The sequence below is a fragment of the Bubalus bubalis genome, chromosome X (genome assembly GCF_019923935.1).
Source record: "Bubalus bubalis isolate 160015118507 breed Murrah chromosome X, NDDB_SH_1, whole genome shotgun sequence".
NCBI classification, from domain to species: Eukaryota; Metazoa; Chordata; class Mammalia; order Artiodactyla; family Bovidae; genus Bubalus; species Bubalus bubalis.
The window spans coordinates 28,201,544-28,223,923 of record NC_059181.1 but is presented as its reverse complement, the minus strand read 5'-3'; the positions used below and the strand labels follow the sequence as shown (position 1 = coordinate 28,223,923).

Here is a 22,380-nt window from a genome sequence, read left to right as displayed (position 1 = left end):
CCATCAGGCTCCCCCATCCCTGGAATTCTCCAGGCAAGAACACTGGAGTGGGTTGCCATTTCCTTCTCCAACGCATGAAAGTGAAAAGTGAAAGTGAAGTCGCTCAGTCGTGTCCGACTCTTCACGACCCCATGGATTGCAGCCTACCAGGCTCCTCCATCCACTGGGATTTTCCAGGCAAGAGTACTGGAGTGGGGTGCCATTGCCTTCTGCAAAGATTTCCCTAGAATAATGGTTTAACACTAAGGCAATTTTATTTATCAAGACCCTCAGATTTTGCAGTGAAAAAGTTTAGGTTTATACTGGAAAACTAGTATGATGTAGCTCTTGTTTTTTTTTCCTTTGTTTCCCATAGCAACATCCAGTAAAGCACTATCTGTGATGAACCGTTTTTTCCTTATTATTCGTATCATTCACACTCTAACCATAGTCCCCATAACTCCACGACCCAATTATTGCAAAAGCTCTGTGCCTGTTTTCCACATTCCCATTTCTGTAAACATTCACATACCTGCTGCAACATAATTCTGGAAAAAACTGGTTTATCTTTCTAATCCTTGCTTTATACTTATCTGCCATTTAGGTCTTAGCATCCGTTTTACCCATCTTTACAAGTATTCTCTTTCATCATAACTCCAAAACTCCATTTTCCAAAAAAACTGATCTAATCACTCTGTTACAAATAGACTATGTTTTTCTTTTTGCCTTTGTGAAAAACAACAGAAGTTTCTACTCTTGGCTTAACTATATGCAGGTTGCAAACCATTTTCTAGACCAGAGATCAGCAAACATTAGCCTGTAGGCTAAATGCTTCCATCACTTTGGAAAGTGTTTTTGAGCATAGCCACATTCATTCCCTTATGTATTGTCTGTGACTCCTTCCTGCTGCAACAGCAGAGTAGCATGTCTGCAACAGAGACTATATTGTCTGTAAATGCTAAAATTTATACCATTTGGCCCCTTACAGAAAATAGTTTGCCAACCCTTTTTCTAGGTCATTGTTTAATTTTTCTTACATTAGTCTTTTTTTTTTTAATTTATTGGAGTATAGTTGTTTTACAATGTTGTGTTAGTTTCCACCGTACAGCAAAATGAATCAGCTATTCATATACATATATCCCCTCTTTTTTGGATTTTCTTTCCATTTAGGTCACCACAGAGCATTGTGTAGAGTTCCCTGTGCTATCCAGTTGGTCCTCATTAGTTATCTATTTTATACATAGTATCAATAGTGTATATACATCAATCCCAATCTCCCAATTTATCCCACCCACCCCCTTTCACGGTTGGTGTCCATATATTTTGTTCTCTACATCTGTGTTGTCATGAGACCTTTCTGACAGGGAAAATTTTCTCCATTATACATCCCCTAGCCATGTGTTTATTTTTCAAAGTCCTGCTCAAATTACAAGCTCTTCGTGAGCCCTTCTATGAACAGTCTCTTTATTGTCTTCTCTACAGTCATTAGGTTATTGTTACTTTTTTCAATAGCCCACCAATTCCATACTGGTTTGATACTTTTTGCAGAAAATTTATAAGTCTCTCTCTCTTCCCTGAACCTGACACTATTGATTTGAAATAGTTCTCAAAACTTTCTCTAAGGCTTGAAAGGATAAGACAACACTTTTCTTAATCCAGTGATCTAAGAAACTACCCCAACATCACTTGAGCAGAATTTATTTCATCTTCTTAGTATTAAAAAAAATGGCTGTGGTGTGCATTTATTTTCAGGATGCTTTAAAAAATCCATAAACTGACTAGGCAATTGACACAGCTTTAGGCTTTTACTTGCAACAACTGGATTTGTTGTTTCTGAAAAGAAAGCACTCAGACAACAATCTGGCTTATCATTGCCCTATTGAAATATAGTTTGATCCTTTAGAAAACATCTTCATGTCTCAGGCATGGAAATAAGGGTAAACTTCAGTATTGGATCTAGGTTGATTTACCAGCTCAGCACAATCTCCAAGTATTATTAGAATTATAAAACTGAAAATTCTCTTTGAGGCCTATGATGGCAAGAAACATAGGTTCCCAACAAAAGATGACAGAAAGAATAACTGATGTGCAGCTCTGCAATTTCAGTTTATCATCCATAAAAGACACTGCATCCAGACTTGAAACCTTATTTTAAAGACTTTCAATAGTATATGGATTGTTTAAAGGGCTACCTTATGTAGGACTTAACTGCATTTTTTATAACCTATAAATTATAGGTGATATTCTCAAGGGTATACTGTGGCTTCAATCAAAAGAGATAGTTTAACAATTAGGAGACCAAAAAGTGAAACTACTTCAGGTCCTTGAGACACATATGCATCTGATCATTAAGATCTCTGGGTAGGATACAAAACATTTATATGCACTTTGATTGCCCTAGAACAAATGAGGACTCCTTGCGGCATTAATGTTGAAGACTTTCTAAAATGATGCCAACATTATTTATCCTTTGATCCCAAGTGACTTGATTTTTAAGCAACAATCACATAAAACAGTAATACATACTAAAATCATATACTATCATACAGATTAAAATGAATGAAAAGTTATTTCTACTAAAAGCCATTCCTTGTTGGTCTTTTCAGTCAGTTCAGTCGCTCAGTCGTGTCCGACTCTTTGCGACCCCATGAATCGCAGCACGCCAGGCCTCCCTGTCCATCACCAACTCCCAGAGTTCACTCAAACTCACGTCCATTGAGTCAGTGATAGCATGCAGCCATCTCATCCTCTGTCGTCCCCTTCTCCTCCTGCCCAATCCCTCCCAGCATGAGTCTTTTCCAATGAGTCAACTCTTCGCATGAGGTGGCCGAAGTACTGGAGTTTCAGCTTTAGCATCATTCCTTCCAAAGAAATCCCAGGGCTGATCTCTTTCAGAATGGACTGGTTGGACCTCCTTGTTGGTCTTTTAGGCCTAATTTATTAGTACTGTTTACTTCCACCTGGTAACAGTGAAGGTCTATTACAGGGAGAGAATAAAACTGGAATACCAAAAGCAGTCCATAACTGGTGTTAGTTTCAGAGAAGATGTCATAAGAAACAGAATTGTTTTACGTTTTTCATGGAAAATGATAGGAATCAGTGAACGGTGTAATTCTGGCTATGCCAGTGTTTTCTACAAGGCATTCTAAGAACACTAGCTCCAATCAAAATGTATTTTATTCAGTAACTATTTTGTGGGTACATTCTCAGTGACAAACACTATCTCACATTGATTCTGAGGGGAAATCATATCAGTGATAGTAAGTTTGGGATGCTACGCATACTCTATCTTCCATAAAAGGTTGCTTAAAGAGTCTTGGAGGAAAATCCTAAGATACTTAGCTGTGAAGTTATATGAGGCATACACTAGGACTAGCTGAGCAAAGGGGTGTCTAAGAATTTGGTGTACTGTCTTCCAGCATCCTGACTTGAAAGTAGAGAGACATTAGTCTTAAATATATTGGTTTAGCCCAAAAGCTCATTCAGGGTTAGGTAGAAATGCAAAACATTTTTCACTTTCATGAAGACCTTTATTGAACAATGTACCCCAAACAAAGGAACTTTTTGGCAAACCCAAATGTTGTGGGTGTGGCCTCTGTTAAATGGAACAGCTACATAATTAAATACATAAAAGGTGCACAGCATTTTAAGGAATCTTACTATTTTGTTGATAAAGTTTAAGTTAAAAAGAAGCTGCTGGGCCCCTTAACATTGCATGGAAAACAGAGGATGGACTCAAGAACCACAGAGAACCAATCCCACTAACAGAACTGGGCCCTAACCAAAATACTGCTGATGTGTGCCCAGCTGGATTTCAGAATGGCTATAGGACAGCAACTGGTCTGTACCTTCCACCCATTTTATTTTTTAATTTTTTTAAAGTTTATTTAATTGGAGGCTAATTACTTTACAGTATTGTGGTGGTTTTTGCCATACATTGACATGAATCAGCCACAGGTGTACGTGTGTCCCCCCATCCCGAACCCCCTCCCACCTCCCTCCCCACCTTCCACCCATTTTAAATAGGATTATTTGGTTTAGTTACCTTATTCCTGTCTGACCACAGAATGTTGGGTGTATAAGGGTTAGATAGCAAGTCTTTCGAGTTCACAGACCTCAGGAAGAGCAACTCCTGAACAGCTGTACTTAAGGAATTAGGCAGGAAGAATCTCACTCACACATAAGTAATGAGATTCAGTGAAAAAGCTGGCTTAAAACTCAACATTCAAAAAACTCATGGCATCAGTTTTTAAGATCATGGCATCCAGTCCCATCACTTCATGCATGGCAATTAGAAGGGGAAATAATGGAAATAGTGACAGACTTTATTTTCTTGGGCTCCAAAATCACTGCAGATGGTGACTGTAGCCATGAAATTAAAAGACATTTGCTCCTTGGAAGAAAAGTTATGACAAAACTATACAGCATATTAAAAAGCAGAGATCACTTTGATGACAAAGGTCCATCTAGTCAAAGCTATGGGTTTTCCAGTAGTCATGTATGGATGTGAGAGTTGGACCATAAAGAAGGCTGAATGCCAAAGAACTGATGCTTTTGAACTCTGGTGTTGGAGAAGAATCTTGAGAGTCCCTTGGACTGCAAGGAGATCCAACCAGTCAATCCTAAAGGAAATCAACCCTGTATTCATTGGAAGGACTGATGCTGAAGCTGAAGCTTTAATACTTTGGTCACCTGAAATGAAGAACTGACTCATTGGGAAAGACCCTGATGCTGGGAAAGATTGAAGGTGGGAGAGAAGGGGATGACAGAGGATGAGATGGTTGGATGGCATCACTGACTCGATGGACATGAGTTTGAGCAAGCTCCCGGAGATGGTGAAGGACAAGGAAGCCTGCCATGCTGCAGTCCATGGGGTTGCAAAGAATTGGACACGAATGAGTGACTGAACAAGACAAGAATGAGATCCTGGACTTCTAGCCTTATCCTGAGGTCATAATAAGATTCCAGGGCTCTTAGGAATAAGTTGAGTATATTTTGTATGTGTTAGGGCATGGATTACTAGAGGCTAATGGGCAGACTCTGCTGTACTATTATTTTGGTGGTCCCACCAAAAAACCACATCTTGTGCAACTCAAGCTCTTGTAAAGTTTTCTTCCCTATTAGCTCTAGACTCGACTAATTGGATATATTAGTAAGCATGATACAAATAAATGCTTGATAAGTCTCCATACTTTCTGAGTTGCCCTATAAAATGCCTGGTTATCTTGCTGGAGAGACAGCTGGAAAGACCACATGGAGGCCCTGAGGATTACAGACAGAGCAAATCCTGTATCCAGTTGATTCCAGCCTCAAGTGACTATGGTCAAAATCAGCAGACGACCCACCCAGTCAAGTCCAGCTCACATTGCAGAATCATATGTAAATTAAATAATTGCTCTTTTTAACCCCTTGGTTTGGAAGTGTTTTCCCCACATAATAGATAACTGAATCAATTGTCTTTGGAACAGTGTGATAAAAGTAGAAAGACAATGAACACATACTGGATCTTCTGTAAGAAATAGCTCTATATTCTTCAGATAGAAGTGAAAAAAATGGGATTTCAGATGAAGGAACAAAAAGTAAAAGAGTAAGGTAAATTTATACTTTAATCTGCAAACAGCAGGCAGGATGCTGAGAACATAGCACAAAGTATCCACAGAGACAAACACCAAAGATGAGTCTAGAAGGAAAAGTTGCAGCTGGGTTATAAAGGGACATGTATGTCAAACAAAGACTTCAGACTTCATATTGGGTATCAGGGCCCATTAAGAACTTTTAGGTAGAGAAATTTAATAAGATCTCTGTTGTGGACATGTAATTCCACAGCAGTGAGGAACGGTAACATTAACAGGAAAAATTTGGAGGCAGAGAAACCATTCAAGAGGACAGTGCACTCACAGTGTCTTCATTTAAGAGGACAGAGTAGAAATCAGCATGAACAACAAAGAATAAACCCAAAAGACATTTCTAAGGGGAGATCAGACAGATCTTGATAGCAATTAAGACAAGGTAAAGAATGATAAGTGATAATTTTCTAGATAGTATTGCTGGAATAAAAGTGATTCTATGCATTAAAAAAAGGAAACATCTGAGGAGGAGACAGCTTTGTTGAAGTAAGTATCAAAATACATTTAGGTACATGTTGACATCAATGTGTCTTTTGGGCAAACAGAAAGAGGAGACTATTAGGAAACTGAAAATATACTTCTAGTGCCGGTGAAAATGTTTGGAATTATTTTTTGAGTCATTAAATACTTATTAAGTGAAGCTACTGGAATAATAAGAACAGGGAGCAATGATTAATAAGCTGACTGCATAAAAGAATCATCACGACCCAGCAATCCCACTGCTGGGCATACACACTGAGGAAACCAGAATTGAAAGAGACACGTGCACACCAATGTTCATTGCAGTACTGTTTATAATAGCCAGGACATGGAAGCAACCTACATGTCCATTGGCCGACAAATGGATAAGAAAGCTGTGATACATATACACAATGGAATATTACTCAGCTATTAAGAAGAATGCATTTGAATAAGAATGCATTTGAATCAGTTCTAATGAAGTGGATGAAACTGGAGCCTATTATACAGAGTGAAGTAAGAAAGAAAGAAAAACACCAACACAGTTTATTTACACATATATATGGAATTTAGAAAGATGGCATTGATGACCCTATATGCGAGACAACAAAAGAGACACAGATGTAAAGAACAGACTTTTGGATTCTGTGGGAGAAGGCAAGGGTGGTATGATTTGAAAGAATAGCATTGAAACATGTATATTATCATATGTGACATAGATTGACAGTTCTGACTTGATGCATGAGACAGGGTGCTCAGGGCTGGTGCACTGGGATGACCCTGAGGGATGGGATGAGGAAGGAGGTGGGAGGGGGGTTCAGGATGGGGAACATATGTACACCGGTGGCAGATTCATGTCAATGTATGGCAAAACCACCATAATATTGCAAAGTAATTAGCCTCCAATTAAAATAAATTAATTTAAAAAAAGAATCATCTGACATCCGTATTTAATAGATCTGACATGGTACATAGTCACCAATAGTTTTTTTTTTTTTTTTTTAATTTTATTGGATTATCAGTTCAGTTCAGTTCAGTTCAATGGCTCAGTCATGTCTGACTCTTTGAGACCCCATGGACTGCAGCATGCCAGGCTTCCCTGAGCACCAACTCCCAGAGTTTTCTCAAACTCATGTTCATTGAGTCGGTGATGTCATCCAACCATCTCAAACTCTGTCGTTCCCTTCTCCTCTTGCCTTCAATCTTTCCGAGCATCAGGGTCTTTTCAAATGAGTCAGCTCTTCGCATCAGGTGGCCAAAGTATTGGAGTTTCAGCTTCAACATCAGTCCTTCCAATGACTATTCAGGACTGATTTCCTTTAGGATGGACTGGTTGGATCTCCTTGCAGTCCAAGTCTTCTCCAACACCACAGTTCAAAAGCATCAATTCTTTGGCGCTCAGCTTTCTTTATAATCTAACTGTCACACACCACCCTTGTGGCAGAAAGTGAAGAAGAACTAAAGAGCCTCTTGATGAAAGTGAAAGAGGAGAGTGAAAAAGTTGGAGTGAAAAATATTAAAGCTCAACATTCAGAAAACTAAGATCATGGATCTGGTGCCATCACTTCATAGCAAATAGACAGAGAAACAGTGGAAACAGTGGCTGACTTTATTTTTCTGGGCTCCAAAATCACTGCAGATGGTGATTGCAGCCATGAAATTAAAAGACGCTTACTCCTTGGAAGAAAGTTATGACCAACTTAGACAGCATATTAAAAAGCAGAGACATTACTTTGTCAACAAAGGTCTGTCTAGTCAAGGGTATGGTTTATCCAGTAGTCATGTATTTATGTGAGAGTTGGACTATAAAGAAAGCTGAGCACCAAAGAATTGATGCTTTTGAACTGTAGTGTTGGAGAAGACTCTTGAGCGTCCCTTGGACTGCAAGGAGATCCAACCAGTCCATCCTGGGGGAGATCAGTCCTGGTTTTTGATTGGAAGGACTGATGTTGAAGCTGAAACTCCAATACTTTGGCCACCTGATGCGAAGAGCTGACTCATTGGAAAAGACCCTGATGCTGGGAAAGATTGAAGGCAGGAGGAGAAGGGGACAACAGAGGATAAGATGGTTGGATGGCATCACCGACTCAACGGCCATGGGTTTGGGTGGACTCTGGGAGTTGGTGATGGACAGGGAGGCCTGGCGTGCTGCAGTTCATGGGGTTGCAAAGAGTCAGACATGACTGAGTGACTGGACTGAAACTGAAACTGACTCATATCCATACATGACCACTGGAAAAACCATAGCCTTGTCTAGACGGACCTTTGTTGGCAAAGTAATGTCTCTGCTTTTGAATATGCTGTTTAAGTTGGTCATAACTTTCTTCCAAGGGGTAACTATCTTTTAATTTCATGGCTGCAGTCACCATCTGCAGTGATTTTTGGAGCCCCCCCAAAATTCTGCCACTGTTTCCACTGTTTCCCCGTCTATTTGCTATTAAGTGATGGGACCGGATGCCATGGTCTTAGTTTTCTGAATGTTGAGCTTTAAGCCAACTTTTTCACTCTCCTCTTTCACTTTCATCAGCTCTAGCATCAGTCCTTCCAATGAGTAGTCATGGTTGATTTCCTTTAGGATTAGTTGGTTTGATCTCCTTGCTGTCCAAGGGATTCTCAAGAGTCTTCTCCAACACCACAGCATAGGGACCAAAGCGGCCTGCTTTGGTCCTGCCAATATTATCTGGATGGTTAACTGAAGCAGTGTGGTCATGTTATGTCTCAAGTCCTGAGGTCCCTAGTCAATCTTTCTTACCACCTTTCACACAACCTGCTATATTTCTTTGTTGGGTTATATCTGCCTTTTCAATTGTAAGGGGGAGGACTGTGAGGAAGGCAGCTGCTCTATCTTGACAGAACCCCATTCTATTTTAAACTGTGACACAGTATCTATAATAATTTATTGCACACTTATTTTCTCTCATGCAAACGATTTGAAGGTAAAAAATGTTTCTTTTAGAGTCTTTGTAATTCTAGCATTAGCATATCACCTGGTGATCAGTCGATGTTTCTGAAATGGATGACTGAGTAAATGGATTTAACTGAGTACCTTTTGATAGATGAGAAAGAAGAATGAGTCTCTAAAGAGAAAATCAAGACTTGGACAAAGGAACTAGATACTAGATAAAATACATTATATATATGTAATTTGGAAAAGTACTCTTTTAGAAAGAAATTAACACAGAAAAATCAATCATCCTTCTGTCTGATTCACTTTGCTTTACAGCAGAAACTAACACAGCAGTGTAAAGCAGCCTTACTCCAATAAAAAAATCAATCATACTTCTAACAATGCTAACAATGAACATGTTGAAAATGAAATTCAAAAGGCACCATCATTTAGAAATACACCAAAGAAAATGAAACACTTATATATAAATTTCACAAAATGTGTACAGGATTGTATCATGAAAAATACAAAGTGCTAATGAAGAAGAAATCCTAAATAAATGCAGAGACCTACTGCACTCATAGACTGTGGGTTCCAACATAAAGACAACAATTTTCCTCAAATTGAGTTATATAGGTTTAATTCCATTCCTATCAATATTATTCCAGTATGTTTTTGTTATTTTTTTTGTAGACATACATAAGCTTATGCTAAATTTTATCTGGAGAGGAACAGGCCTTACAACAGCTAAAAGAATCTTGAAAAGAAAGGTATCTAGTCCTACTATATAGCTATAGGCACACTAACCAAGACAGAGTGGTACTAGCCAAGGAACAGGCACATAGATCAAAGGTATATAATACTGAATTGAGATACTGGTTGTTGTTGTTCAGTTCCTAAGTCATGTCCAACTCTTTGCAACTCCATGGACTGTGGTATACCAGGCTCTCTGTCCTCCACTATCTCTGGAAGTTTGCTTAAATTCATATCCATTGAGCCAGTTATGCTATCTAACCATCTCATCTTCTGCTGCCCACACAAATCCACCCAACTGATTTTGTATAAACGTGCAAAAGCAATTCCATGGAGGAAGCTAGACGTTTTCAACAAATGATGCTGGAGCAACTGGACATCTATTCAAAAAGCTACACCTTGACCAAAATAAACATTATACCATATATAAATATTAATTCAAGATGGAGCAGAGAGTAAAATTTAAAGCTACAAAACTAGTGGTAAAAGCTCCAATAATTTTAAAAAGAAAAGTTTAAGGATATAGACTATGGAAAGAGTTCCTATATTTTGTACCAAAAGCACAATACATAAAAGTAAAAAAATAAAAATTTTGCTCTGCAAAAAAGCCTGTTAAGAGGATGAAAAGATAAACTACAGATCGACCGAAAAGATTTGCAAGCCACATATCCAAAAGAGGATTACTACCTAGAATATATAAAGAATTCTCAAAACTCAACGGTTAGAACACAAATAATTCAGTTATAAAATGGGCAAAAGACATAAACAGATAGTTCACTGATGAGCACAGATGTGGCAAATCAGCACACAAAATCCCACCATTAGCCATTAGGGAGATGAAAATTAAAATCACAAGATATCAAGATATACTGATGGTTACAATGAAATATAGTGACAATACCAAATGCTGCAAGCATGTGGATAAACCAGATCACTTGCATATTGCTGGTGGGAATGTAAAAAAAATGGTACAACTACTCTGGAAAATAATATAGCAGTTTCTTATACGACAGGGATTCCCTGATAGCTCAGTTGGTAAAGAATCTGCCAGCAATGCAGGAGACCCCGAGTTGGGAAGATCCTCTGGAGAAGGGACAGGCTACACACTCCAGTATTCTCAGGCTTCCCTTGTGGCTCAGCTGGTAAAGAACCCACCTGCAATGTGGGAGACCTGGGTTCGATCCCTGGGTTGGGAAGATCCCCTGGAGAAGGGAAAGGCTATGCACTCCAGTATTCTGGCCTGGAGAATTCCATGGACTATACAGTCCATGAGGTTGCAAAGAGTCAGACATGACTGAGTGACTTTCAATTTTTATATGACTAAACATGAAACTATCATACAACTCAAGTTCACTCTAGAGCATCTATTGCAGATAAATGAAAACTTATATTCACTAAAAATGTACATGTGTATTCACAGAAGATTTATTTCAATAGCCAAAAATGGAAACAACAGAGATGTCCTTCAATGAGTGAATAAACACTGTGGTAATGTCCATATCATGTAACATTACTTAACAATAAACAAGAACAGACTATGTTGAACAACCTAGATGAATTTCAAAGGAATTATGTTGACTGAAAAACCCAATTCCAAAAGGTGATATCCTCTATGATTCCATTTATAAAATATTCTTGAATTACAAAAAGTAGATATGGAGAACAGATTAGTGTTTGCCAGGGATTTGGGACTGGGGTAGGGAAGTGAATATGGACAACAGAAGGGATCCTGGAGGTGATGACATTGTTTTGTATCTTGAATGTAGCATTATCAATATTCTGATTATGATTTTGTACTATAGTTTTGCAAACTGTCACTGCTGATGGAAACTGGCTAAAGGATTCATGGGACCTCCCTATACTATAATATCTTGCAAATGAATATGAATCTACAAAATAAAATTTTAGTCAAAAAATAGAGTGACAAACAACTTAGTCTGTTAAAATTTAGGGGGCATTAAATTGCTTACATGAGCACCAGCCAGATATGCATATGAAACTGTTAAAAGAGTATAACTCAGAAGAGGCATATTTAAAAACTGGGAGTCAACAGGATAAGAAAATTTTTTTTTCTTTTAAAAAGTAAACTTATTCTTTAAATGGCAACAAAAGAAAAAGAAAAGAAATTATTACACATCTCTCCTCCACTCACTTTTTCATGTAAAAATAAACATTCAAGGAGGAGAAAATTGAGTAAAGAGATAGGTAATACAGAACAAAGAATGATGTGGTATTATTCTATCCAAAATGGCTACTTACAGAAAGGAGTAGGAAAGTTCTTATTCATTCTACTGGGAGTAATTTTAGGTGTTTGCATTATTTACATCATTTAAGTGTACATATTTAGGTGTAATGGAAGGAGAAGGCAATGGCATCCCACTCCAGTACTCTTGCCTGGAAAATCCCATGGACGGAGGAGCCTGGTAGGCTGCAGTCCATGGGGTCGCTAAGAGTCGGACACGACTGAGCGACTTCACTTTCACTTTTCACTTCCATGGATTGGAGAAGGAAATGGCAACCCACTCCAGTGTTCTTGCCTGGATAATCCCAGGGACGGGGGAGCCTGGTGGGCTGCCATCTATGGGGTCACACAGAGTCGGACACGACTGAAGTGACTTAGCAGCAGCAGCCGGTGTAATGGAGAAGGAAATGGCAACCCACTCCAGTATTCTTGCCTGGAGAATCCCATGGACTGAGGAGCCTGGCAGGCTACAGTCCATGGGGTCGCAAGGTTCAGCCAAGACCACCATTTAGGTATAAATGCTGTACATGAAAACACTCGTTAAACCATTTCATTGATAAGTTAATAACACAGAGCACCTATCAGAAAGACTAGAGCCTAGCAGTAGCAGCTAACATTTTCAAACTTCTGAAACTCTTTGTAAGTGAATTATTTAAAACCTAATGGTGACAACTTTGTGGCCTGAGAGCTAACAATGTGTCAAAGTGTCAGTGATTCAACTAACAGCCCTGGGCTCCCTTTACATCAACAGCAAGTCATTCTACCTAAACTGCTGTTTATAATGATTTTAAGTCCTGCTTTCCAAATTGGAAAAGGGAGTCAGATGAACACTAGCTTCAAATCAATTGGAACACTCGAATTCCAGGGACAAAAGCATCTTTTCCTGCAGTTCATTGCTTCCTCTAGAATACCACTTGACCCATATAAAACTTAAAGGTGTTTGTCTTTTACTTTCACCTTCCATTAAAATGTAGACACATGAACATATGACAAATGTCATGGTTTCAAAATTTTGTGACCTTCATTCATTATTGCAACTACAAATTCAGAGACATTTTAGTACAATTTCTCAGAGCATTGGACCAATATGTATATTTAAATACATCAAAGAATTGCAACTTCAGTGCTTTAGAAATTTAGGTTACTAATCTGAACACATCACTATTTTCCCATCAACAATAAATAGTAGAATGGAATGTTAGACTATGAACATTCAGCTCAATTCTAATCTCAGATAAAGGAGGACATAAATTGGTCTATCTTAAAGAATCACCTCTACACATGCATAAACAATCAGAAATCATGTTTTTTTAAAGAAATGCAGATGCGAAATTAAATCAAATTATTATTAGTCAAGTAGGAATAGCCAGTCGGAGAAGGCAGTGGCACCCCACTCCAGTACTCCTGCCTGGAAAATCCCATGGATGGAGGAGCCTAGTAGGCTGCAGTCCATGGGGTCGCTAAGAGTCGGAAACGACTGAGCGACTTCACTTTCATTTTTCACTTTCATGCGTTGGAGAAGGAAATGGCAACCCACTCCAGTATTCTTGCCTGGAGAATCCCAGGGATGGGGGAGCCTGGTGGGCTGCCGTCTATGGGGTCTCACAGAGTCGGGCACGACTGAAGTGACTTAGCAGCAGCAGCAGCAGCAGGAATAGCCAGTACAAACAGTACTCTCCAACTATATTGTTTTTCAGTCACTCAGTCATGTCCGACTCTTTGTGACCCCATGGACTGCAGCACAGCAGGCTTCCCTGTCTTTAACTTTCTTCTGAGTTGGTGATGCCATCCAACCATCTCCTTCTCTGTTGCCCCCCTCTCCTCTTGCCCTCAATCTTTCCCAGCATCAGGGTCTGTTCCAATGGGTCAGCTCTTCACCAACACAGTATGGCAATTAATTATCATTGTACCTACAAAAACTACTTCTATTAATAATTAAGTTGAAACATAAAAGGGTTGGATTCCCTTTTTTAAGGGAAAGAAGAAAAGCTGACAAAGGAATAATGCCTTTGTTATTTTATTAATATAATTCATTTGACATTTTTCCCAAGAAGAACTTTATTTGCATTCACTTTTATTTTCCAAACTTAACTCTAACTTATATGTTGACAGTGTTTAAAAGATAAAATTATATTTAACCTTCATGTGGCTTTCCCCATTTTGACAACCTAACATACCTGCAGACATGACTCTTCATAGAGGTAATTCTTTTAGGTTGATAGTGAATGGGAGACACAATCCTTATGGCTAGAGGAATAATAGCTGCCAATGAGAATTTCAGAAGTGAAAGTCGAATTTTGAATTGAAAAAGATACTAGATGATTCTGAATGTTTCTCCAAATTGAGAATCAACTGCTTTAGATTTGGCTTTCTCTTTGTAAGTTGAAATAGGGACACAAAGGAATCAATTTAAACCCTCTTTCTATACGCTTATACCCTGCTATGCCAATGTTCTTATAGTCTAATGACATCTGCAAGCATTCATGCAGGGTGTGATTCACAGTCCATGTGGGGCTAATGCTTAAACTAAGATTTTTCACTGCTAATATGATACATGGCTATTGTCTCAATGCATTATCATTAAGCAAAGTACATACGTCTCTTCCCAAAGCAGACAAAGATATGTAGATGTGTGATCAGTTTCTTTGTGGGGTAAGGGCATGGGGAGACCCAAAATATTTTTGTATTGACTCAGCACTTTTATGGCTTCCCAGGTCTCCTAGAGACCAGGAGATGTGGGTTTGATCCCTGGGTTGGGAAGATCCCCTGGAGAAGGAAATGACAACCCACTCCAGTATTCTTGCCTGGAGAATCCCATGGACAGAGGAGCCTGGTGGGCTACAGTCCATGGGGTCACAAAGAGTCAGACACGACCGAGCGCATAGGCACACACACACAGCACTTTTAGTTAACAAAATGATCTGGAACATAGTCTCTGTACTTCTAACAAGGCAAGGCTGCTTTCCTCTTTCTGTGCACATACATGTTTCTTAAATCATCTTTGCAGATGTGTGTGAACCAGAGGTATCTGTGCACTATCTGTGAAGGGCAATAACAGAATGTTACAACCCATTTAGCAATAAACTATGCATCCTTTCTGCAAGTCTTTGCTTACATTTTATTTGCAACATTTCACCTCCTCTATAAATTTTATTTCATAGTGTTTAGTAATTTCTGGCAACATAAGTAGATACCCAGATGGTATCTCTTTTCTCCATAAGCCAAAAATAATGTCTCAATATAAATTCCAATCCCATCTTTTTATGATTTAGATTCTAAATGTTAGAAAGCAGCAACACACACAAATATTGAGACAATACCTTGAGGTTAAAGAGAGAGCCACAAAATCTAGGTATATAAGACAGCAACCTGTGATATCATTGATTCAACAGTAACAAGATGAAAAGCATACCTGATAACACAGGCATAAAGACCACTGTCCTGCAGTAACGTTGGTCGGAACCAAATGGAGTCTTCTTCCTTGCTCATTCTACTTCCATCAAAGGCTATTGGCTCTTCAAAGTCTCCAGGACCAGAGCTTTTGTACCACATCAAACTGAGTCCAGCACTTTGGGCTAGGGAGTAATTGGCTCTGATATAACCATAAAAGAGTGCACATTTGATGCGAACAGGCTCTCCCACCAAAACTTGGTATTTCTTGATGTCGACAGACCAATCTGTGCATCCATCAGCTATAGTCAAAAAAGAGAAAGAGAAAAAAACATTAGAGAAAACAATGGAAGCAATTAGGTTATTCATTCATTTATTCATTCAACAATATTTATTGAGCATCTCTATTGGACAATTTTTCCCTAGGCGCAAATGGTGCAGCGATGGATAAAACTCCGAAGGGCACTGGAAAGTAATTTATCCTACTAACAAACAATATATTCAACACTTAGTTTACTTCCGATGATATTTATTCTTACTTTAATCAGTGTGACAGCTACTGGCTTATGGCATTCCCACTCTAAATCCAAATGTTTGCCTGTTTTTTTGAAAATAGGTCTGGACCTGTGAAATAGTTTTCTTTGCTAGTTGGCACTGATGTTTTCTTAGTAAAGGGTGCTGGAGAGAGACTGCAAAGGAAAGGGTTTTGCTCCCTAGCTCCATCCAGCATGCTTGCTTGGAAGATTCTTGCAGTGTGCATTGCAGCAGATTGATAATCTTTTAGCAGAGCCTCGGGTGAGACATCTTATGGACAGCTTTTCCCCGATACCTTAGAGGGCAAGGCATCTCTGTCCAATTGCAGAGGGCAGGCTTCCAACCGGTTCTACCAGGGTGTCATCTCAGTGACTTTAAGCCTTGCCTTTTCCCAGTGAGGTCTGGATTTCACTCTGGGAATGGAGGACACGAGCTTCTTCTTGGAGGCTCTCTCTCAGCTAGGGGTGATCACAACCATTCCTCTATTCTTTATGGTTATCTTTTGCTATGGGCTGAATGCATTCTCTTTAGACTCATATTTTGAAGCCTTAATCGAGAATGTAATGGAACATGGAGGAGGGACCATGGGGAAGTAATTAGCTTTTTATGAAGCTTTGCCCTGATTTCTGGGAGTATCAGGCAGAGTAAAGTAAAAACCACAGTGGGACATGGAGCTGATGGCATGGGGACTAATTGGGTTTTCTGGGTTTCCTTGTAGCACCATCTTTCAAATGATATCTTGGGCAGAACCCTTAGGAAGAGAGTGGTGCTCTTATAAGAAGAGACACCAGAGCTTGCAGTCTCTCTTCTCTTACGTACTTATAAAGAGATGTCACGTGAGCACACACCAAGGAGGTGGCCATTAGTAATCAGGAAAGAGGGCCCTCACCAGAAACCAAATCAGCCAGCACTTTGAACTGGAACTTCTCAGCCTCCAGAACTGTAACATATTTCTGTTGTGTAGGCTACCCAGTCTATGGTATTTTGTTATGGCAGCCCTAGCAGACTAATACATCTTTCTTTCTTACTAGCCAATCCTTCAGTACTCCAATAACCTGTTGCACTGAACAAATCTCTACACACACTCTCTGTATTCAAATTAGTGTATGATTTTTTTTCTCTCTGGACACACACTAATAAAGTGAAGAGTAAGTCTTATACAGCCAAACAAGGCAGAAAATAAGGCAACAAAAGTGGGTCATGTTTATTTAGTAGTGGTTTCACAGCCAGAGACAGAGGCAGATCATTACTTTGCCCTGATTTCTGGGAGTATCAGGCAGAGTAAAGTAAAAACCACGGTGAGACATGGAGCTGATGGCATGGGGACTAATTGGGTTTTCTGGGTTTCCTTGTAGCACCATCTTTCAAATGATATCTTGGTACCATTTTTATCACTTCTCCCCCACCATATCCCCACAACAGCAACAGGTCACCTTACGACAGGTCCATCACCAATATTATAATCATAGAGAAGTTGTGGATTCCAGCTTAGAGAGGGAAGTTGCCCCACATCTAGAAAGATAATCAATTTGCCATAGCTCACAGTATATAAATGCTGAGTAAAATGGCAAAAACCAAGAAAAGAGGACCTCTAACAGCAAGAGCGTGTAAGTACTGCAAGCAGGGTTTAACTCACTTGAGATTAACAAAAGGGCAAGCTAAAGGATCTAAGGACAGGAAAAATAATGGAGAACTCAAGAGAGGGAAAATGATCAAAATGAAAATGAAGATGTATATTAGAGCAAAGGTGACACATTATGGAATTAGCCAAATTTCTTAAAGTATTATCTAATATCTGATGAGCACTTAACTACGTGCTGAGCTTACAAAGTTTCATTCATCTTTCATAAAAATATTCATTTAGGCTTGGAAATCATTGTTCCCTCTACACTGAACTTTTCACACCAACCAACTTGCATGGATTCCTCCTTACCTTCCTCCACATGTCACCTCCTCCAAGACTCCCTAACTGCCCTGCCAGCAAAACCACCTTCCTAGTCATTTGATCCTGATTGTTCTTTCATATTTCTTTATAGGACTTATTGTTCTCTGATGTCATGTACCCACTTTTTGCTTGCTTTGTCTCCCCAGTAGAATGTAAGCCTCCTGAGGTCAAGGACTTGGTCCCTCTAGTTCACTTCTTTAACCTCAGTGCCTAGAACTGTGCCTGCTAACCAGCTCAACACACACTGACTAAATGAATGAGTGAAGGAAAGTCAGTGAATGAATTCTTGAGTAAATAAACAAAATAATGTCAACATCAACAGACTCAATACCAGCTAATACATGAAACTTCTGGTATTCTCATCCAGCTCATCTGACCCTAGAATTCATTTTCTCTACCATCATAGTATCGTCTCCTAATAAAGGTAATTTAAATTTCACACCATTTTTTAGTTTAATTATCAAACTTTGGTCTAAGATTCCTAATAAAACACTGTATTAAGGTACTATCTAGAGCAGATGTGTTGGAAGCTTGGTGAACATCAGCAATGTCCAAGTCATTACCTCATTCCTATCAATGATTGCTGCCTAGTGGGCTCACCACACTAAACAGGATGACAGAACTGTACACAGAGATGTCAAGGTTACATAATTACATGCAGTACTTATCAACACAATTTTGTACATTTGTCCCATTGCATGAAATGCATCCTAGGTGGGATCTTTAAACAGTTAATTCTGGCAATAAGCATGAAATTATCTTGTTTTATTATGATATGAATTACAATATAATTCTAGAATTACATTCCTGTAACTGAGGCCATCTGTCATACAGGAGACAGCTGCCAGGGCAAAAGGCTGAAACACCTTTAATGTAGCAGTATAGACAGTGACATGAAATTACTCAGACTCTCCAAAGATTTGTAAGGTAAAGCAGAATGCCTGAAGCTAAAAGCAAAAATATTTAGCTTAGAAACTTCTAAAAAGTTAGTAACAAATACAATTGAGAGAACAGAGAAGAGTTGAGTTGGGGGACAGATAGAGATATTGATACATACAGATACATACATTCAGAATCTGCTTACTAAGAAAAATGTTGAAAGAAAATCATAAATATTACAGAAAATTGAGTTATTTAGTACTTTATCTATGGCAGAAACAAGTTTCAAACAGCTTTGATTCACACGCCAAGGAAAAGGCAGAGGTGAAATGAAGAAATAACAGCCCCTTAGGTATCAGAGACACCTATGTTCATTTTAATAGGGAAATAGTGCATAGGTTCTACGGCTTAGGAAGTTTTAATACCATTAAACTATAAATATATGATGTTCAAAAGTAAACTATAAATTTAGTAACATGTTAGTACATTTGGGGGAAAGGTGGAAAATAACATAAATAACAATTCAAGATATCTTCAAATATTTTGATAAACATTTAAATAAATGAACATTTTTTTTTCCAAAATTAAAGCATTTTACTAAATGAAATCAGTGAGGAGTGCTATTTTTTCCTTTGTTAACATGTCACCACATTTGCACACATTCTCACTCTGCATGTATCACAATTTTTTCCTAAATCATTTGAAAATAAAATAGAGACATAATGACATTTCACTGCTGAAATACTTCAGTATGCATCTCCTTTGAATAAAGACATTTTTTTCTTATATAGCCACAAAGAATTTTTTTTAAATCTCATCCTACGGGATGTCTCAAATCTTAAAGGAATATGTGATAACATAAAACCTAACTCTTGATGACAAGAATTGCTACTGATAGGTTCAGTATTTCCTTACTTCAGTATACAAGCTCTGTTGGCTTGGAAACAGTTATTCTAAGCCAACAATATTTTTATATTTCTAGACACTGTTAATTCCATTATGTCAGTTACCAGGTAACCTTTATTATTTTTAAATTATCATTGGGTAATTCTTCAGGAAAATAACATTTAATCAGTTTTTCTGCCTTTCAGAATAAAATACCCTTCTATAAGCCTCTGTCAGAAAGTTAGATATTAGTATTCTCTTTCCCTGGTGGGAGGATTCCATGGAAATACTCTAGTTGAATGTCTCTTATACAGCACATACTCCTTCAGTGTCAATGCGAGTTTCTGAAGCCAAAAAGTTGCACTGAGGGAGTGAGAGTAGGAAGCACAATATTCATTTATTTTTGTTACCACCTGTAATGTTGTAGGAGCTTATCTGAAGACAGTGATGGAATTAAGATTCAGAACTAATTTCCTTACAAGTAATTCATATTGATGTACTATTTCATAGACAAAGGCTCCATAGATTGGATAAATGTAAATACACTCAAATGATATTCACGAATGCATTTTTAATTGTCAATATTACTACAGATATAAGAGCTCAAAATATATCATGGCAACAAATTTGAAAGTTGCATTCTTTAAAATAAAAAGTCTAATCATAGACCGTATCTGTAATATATCCCAATAAGACAAAGTAAGACTTTACATATAAAAAGGTAAATTATGTTACTCTTCAAGTATTCACTTGGATAGGCACATTGGAATAATGAAACAATAATTAAGGCATCTGTGATAATGTAATAGAGGTCCCCCATCACCTTTATTGGTAAAGAATCCGCCTACAATGCAGGAGACCCCGATTTGATTCCTGAGTTGGAAAGATCCGCTGGAGAAGGGATAGGCTACCCACTCCAGTATTCTAGGGCTTCCCTTGTGGCTCAACTGGTAAAGAATCCGTCTGCAATGTGGGAGACCTGAGTTTGATCCCTGGGTTGGGAAGATCCCCTGGAGAAGGGAAAGGCTATGCACTCCAGTATTCTGGCATGGAGAATTTCATGGACTATAGAAGTCCATGGGGTCGCAGAGTCAGGCATGACTGAGTGACTTTCATTTTCACTATTACCTTTATTAAACTGATCTATCCATCCTCCGGGCTTCCCGGGTGGCTCAGACGGTAAAACGTCTGCCTGCAATGCAGGAGACCGGGGTTCAATTCCTGGGTCGGGAAGATCCCCTGGAGAAGGAAATGGCAATCCACTCCAGCATTCATGCCTGGAAAATCCCATGGACGGAGGAGCCTGGTAGGCTACAGTCCACGGGGTCACAAAGAGTCGGACACGACTGAGCGACTTCACCTTCACCTTCATCCATCCTCCAGCAACTTTGAGTATTGCCTGCTAGCAGTTCACAGTTGTCTCCTTCTCTTAAAAATTACCCTTGATTAACAAGAGCCACCTTGGTGGGAAATTTACATCTCCTTGGGTCTGCCTATTGCCAATAAATGACCTGATGTGAGTGTTAAGGAAAAAAGGTTGTTCCTTTACCTCCAGTAGGAACAACTGTACAGGACAGTTAATGCTCCAGAGCTTCTCTGTGTGTGGATCAGGCCAAGCTTAGAGGTTAACTGTGACCTCCTCACTCAGCTCTCTCCCCTTTTTTGCCCTGCTTTCCTCTCTCTCTCCCTCCCTTTTAGGTTTTCCCTGAAGAGCACTCCCTTAGTCAGTTGTGTACATCAAAATCTGTGTGTATATATATATATATATATAAATATATATCTGTGTGTGTATGTGTGTGTGTGTGTGTATACACAAACAATGTAACACTTTTGAAAGAGCTCATTCACATATGTTGGAGAGATCTGTGTGGGTGTTAAGAACTGAGGTTAACTCAAAAGACTCTGTCAATTATCAGGAATCCAATTTCCAAAGCCTAGAAGTTATCACCTGCTACACTCTAAATGTTAGGTCGTCTCCAGGTGGGAGCGGCCCTTGGTCAGGTGTTGTCAAATTTCTTCTAAGATATGGTCTCCTCTTTATCAGGGGACAGGTGATGGATGCCAAGGCAAATAGGATCCAGGTAGCATAGTTAACCCTCCGTCATACCTTAGCCTTCACATTCTAGCAAGTATTTTAGACACTAATATACAAAACCCTGTGCATTGCATAAGACACACTTGGTAAGAATTTATTCTTAAGACTATTTGTATTCTTATGATAAAAAGAAAAAAAAGGAAATTACAAGAATATTTTCATAATTTCATAACCTGTCCTTTGGTTTAATAAGTTTCTTTTCTCAGCTGAGATCATAATTCCATAAAAAGTTACATCATGATGTTTTACAGAATATTTTATAATAACTACATAAAAGCCCATAATCGTGTTACATATAATTTACTTAGCTCTTTGGCTGTTAGACTACTTAAAGTTTCCCCCCATTTTTGACTGTTCTAAATATGTGATAATATAATATGCAGTGTGCTGCAAACTTCCTCTCAAAAAAAGTAAAATTTCCTCATGAAATAATTCCTGAAGAAAAATTCCTGGATCAAATAATACATTTTTAAAGGCTTTATATGAAATTTTAAGACTTTTCAAAAACTGTTTCATAATCTCCTTTCATAATAGCCATCTAAAGAAAGTGAAAGTGGCTCAGTTGTGTCCAAATCTTTGCAACCAAAATGGACTATACGGTCCATGGAATTCTCCAGGCCAGAATACTGGAGTGGGTAGCCTTGCCCTTCTCCAGGGGATCTTCCAAACTCAGGGATCAAACCCAGGTGTCCTGCATTGTAGGCG

At 38.7% G+C, this 22,380-nt stretch overlaps 1 protein-coding gene across 1 annotated transcript in view; it reads right to left on the bottom strand.

Annotated features, from left to right (window-relative positions):
- Positions 1–21,088, bottom strand: part of IL1RAPL1 (interleukin 1 receptor accessory protein like 1) — a 700,437-nt gene extending 679,349 nt beyond the window's left edge. The window contains exons 1-2 of the mRNA XM_044937333.2: positions 20,709–21,088; positions 15,360–15,639 (exon numbers count right to left, since the gene is read on the bottom strand). Coding sequence (XP_044793268.2) covers positions 15,360–15,639; positions 20,709–20,952 — 524 coding nt within the window. The 5' untranslated portion in view covers positions 20,953–21,088. The remainder of the gene's footprint in view (positions 1–15,359; positions 15,640–20,708) is intronic.
- Between the last annotated feature and the right edge of the window lie 1,292 nt (positions 21,089–22,380).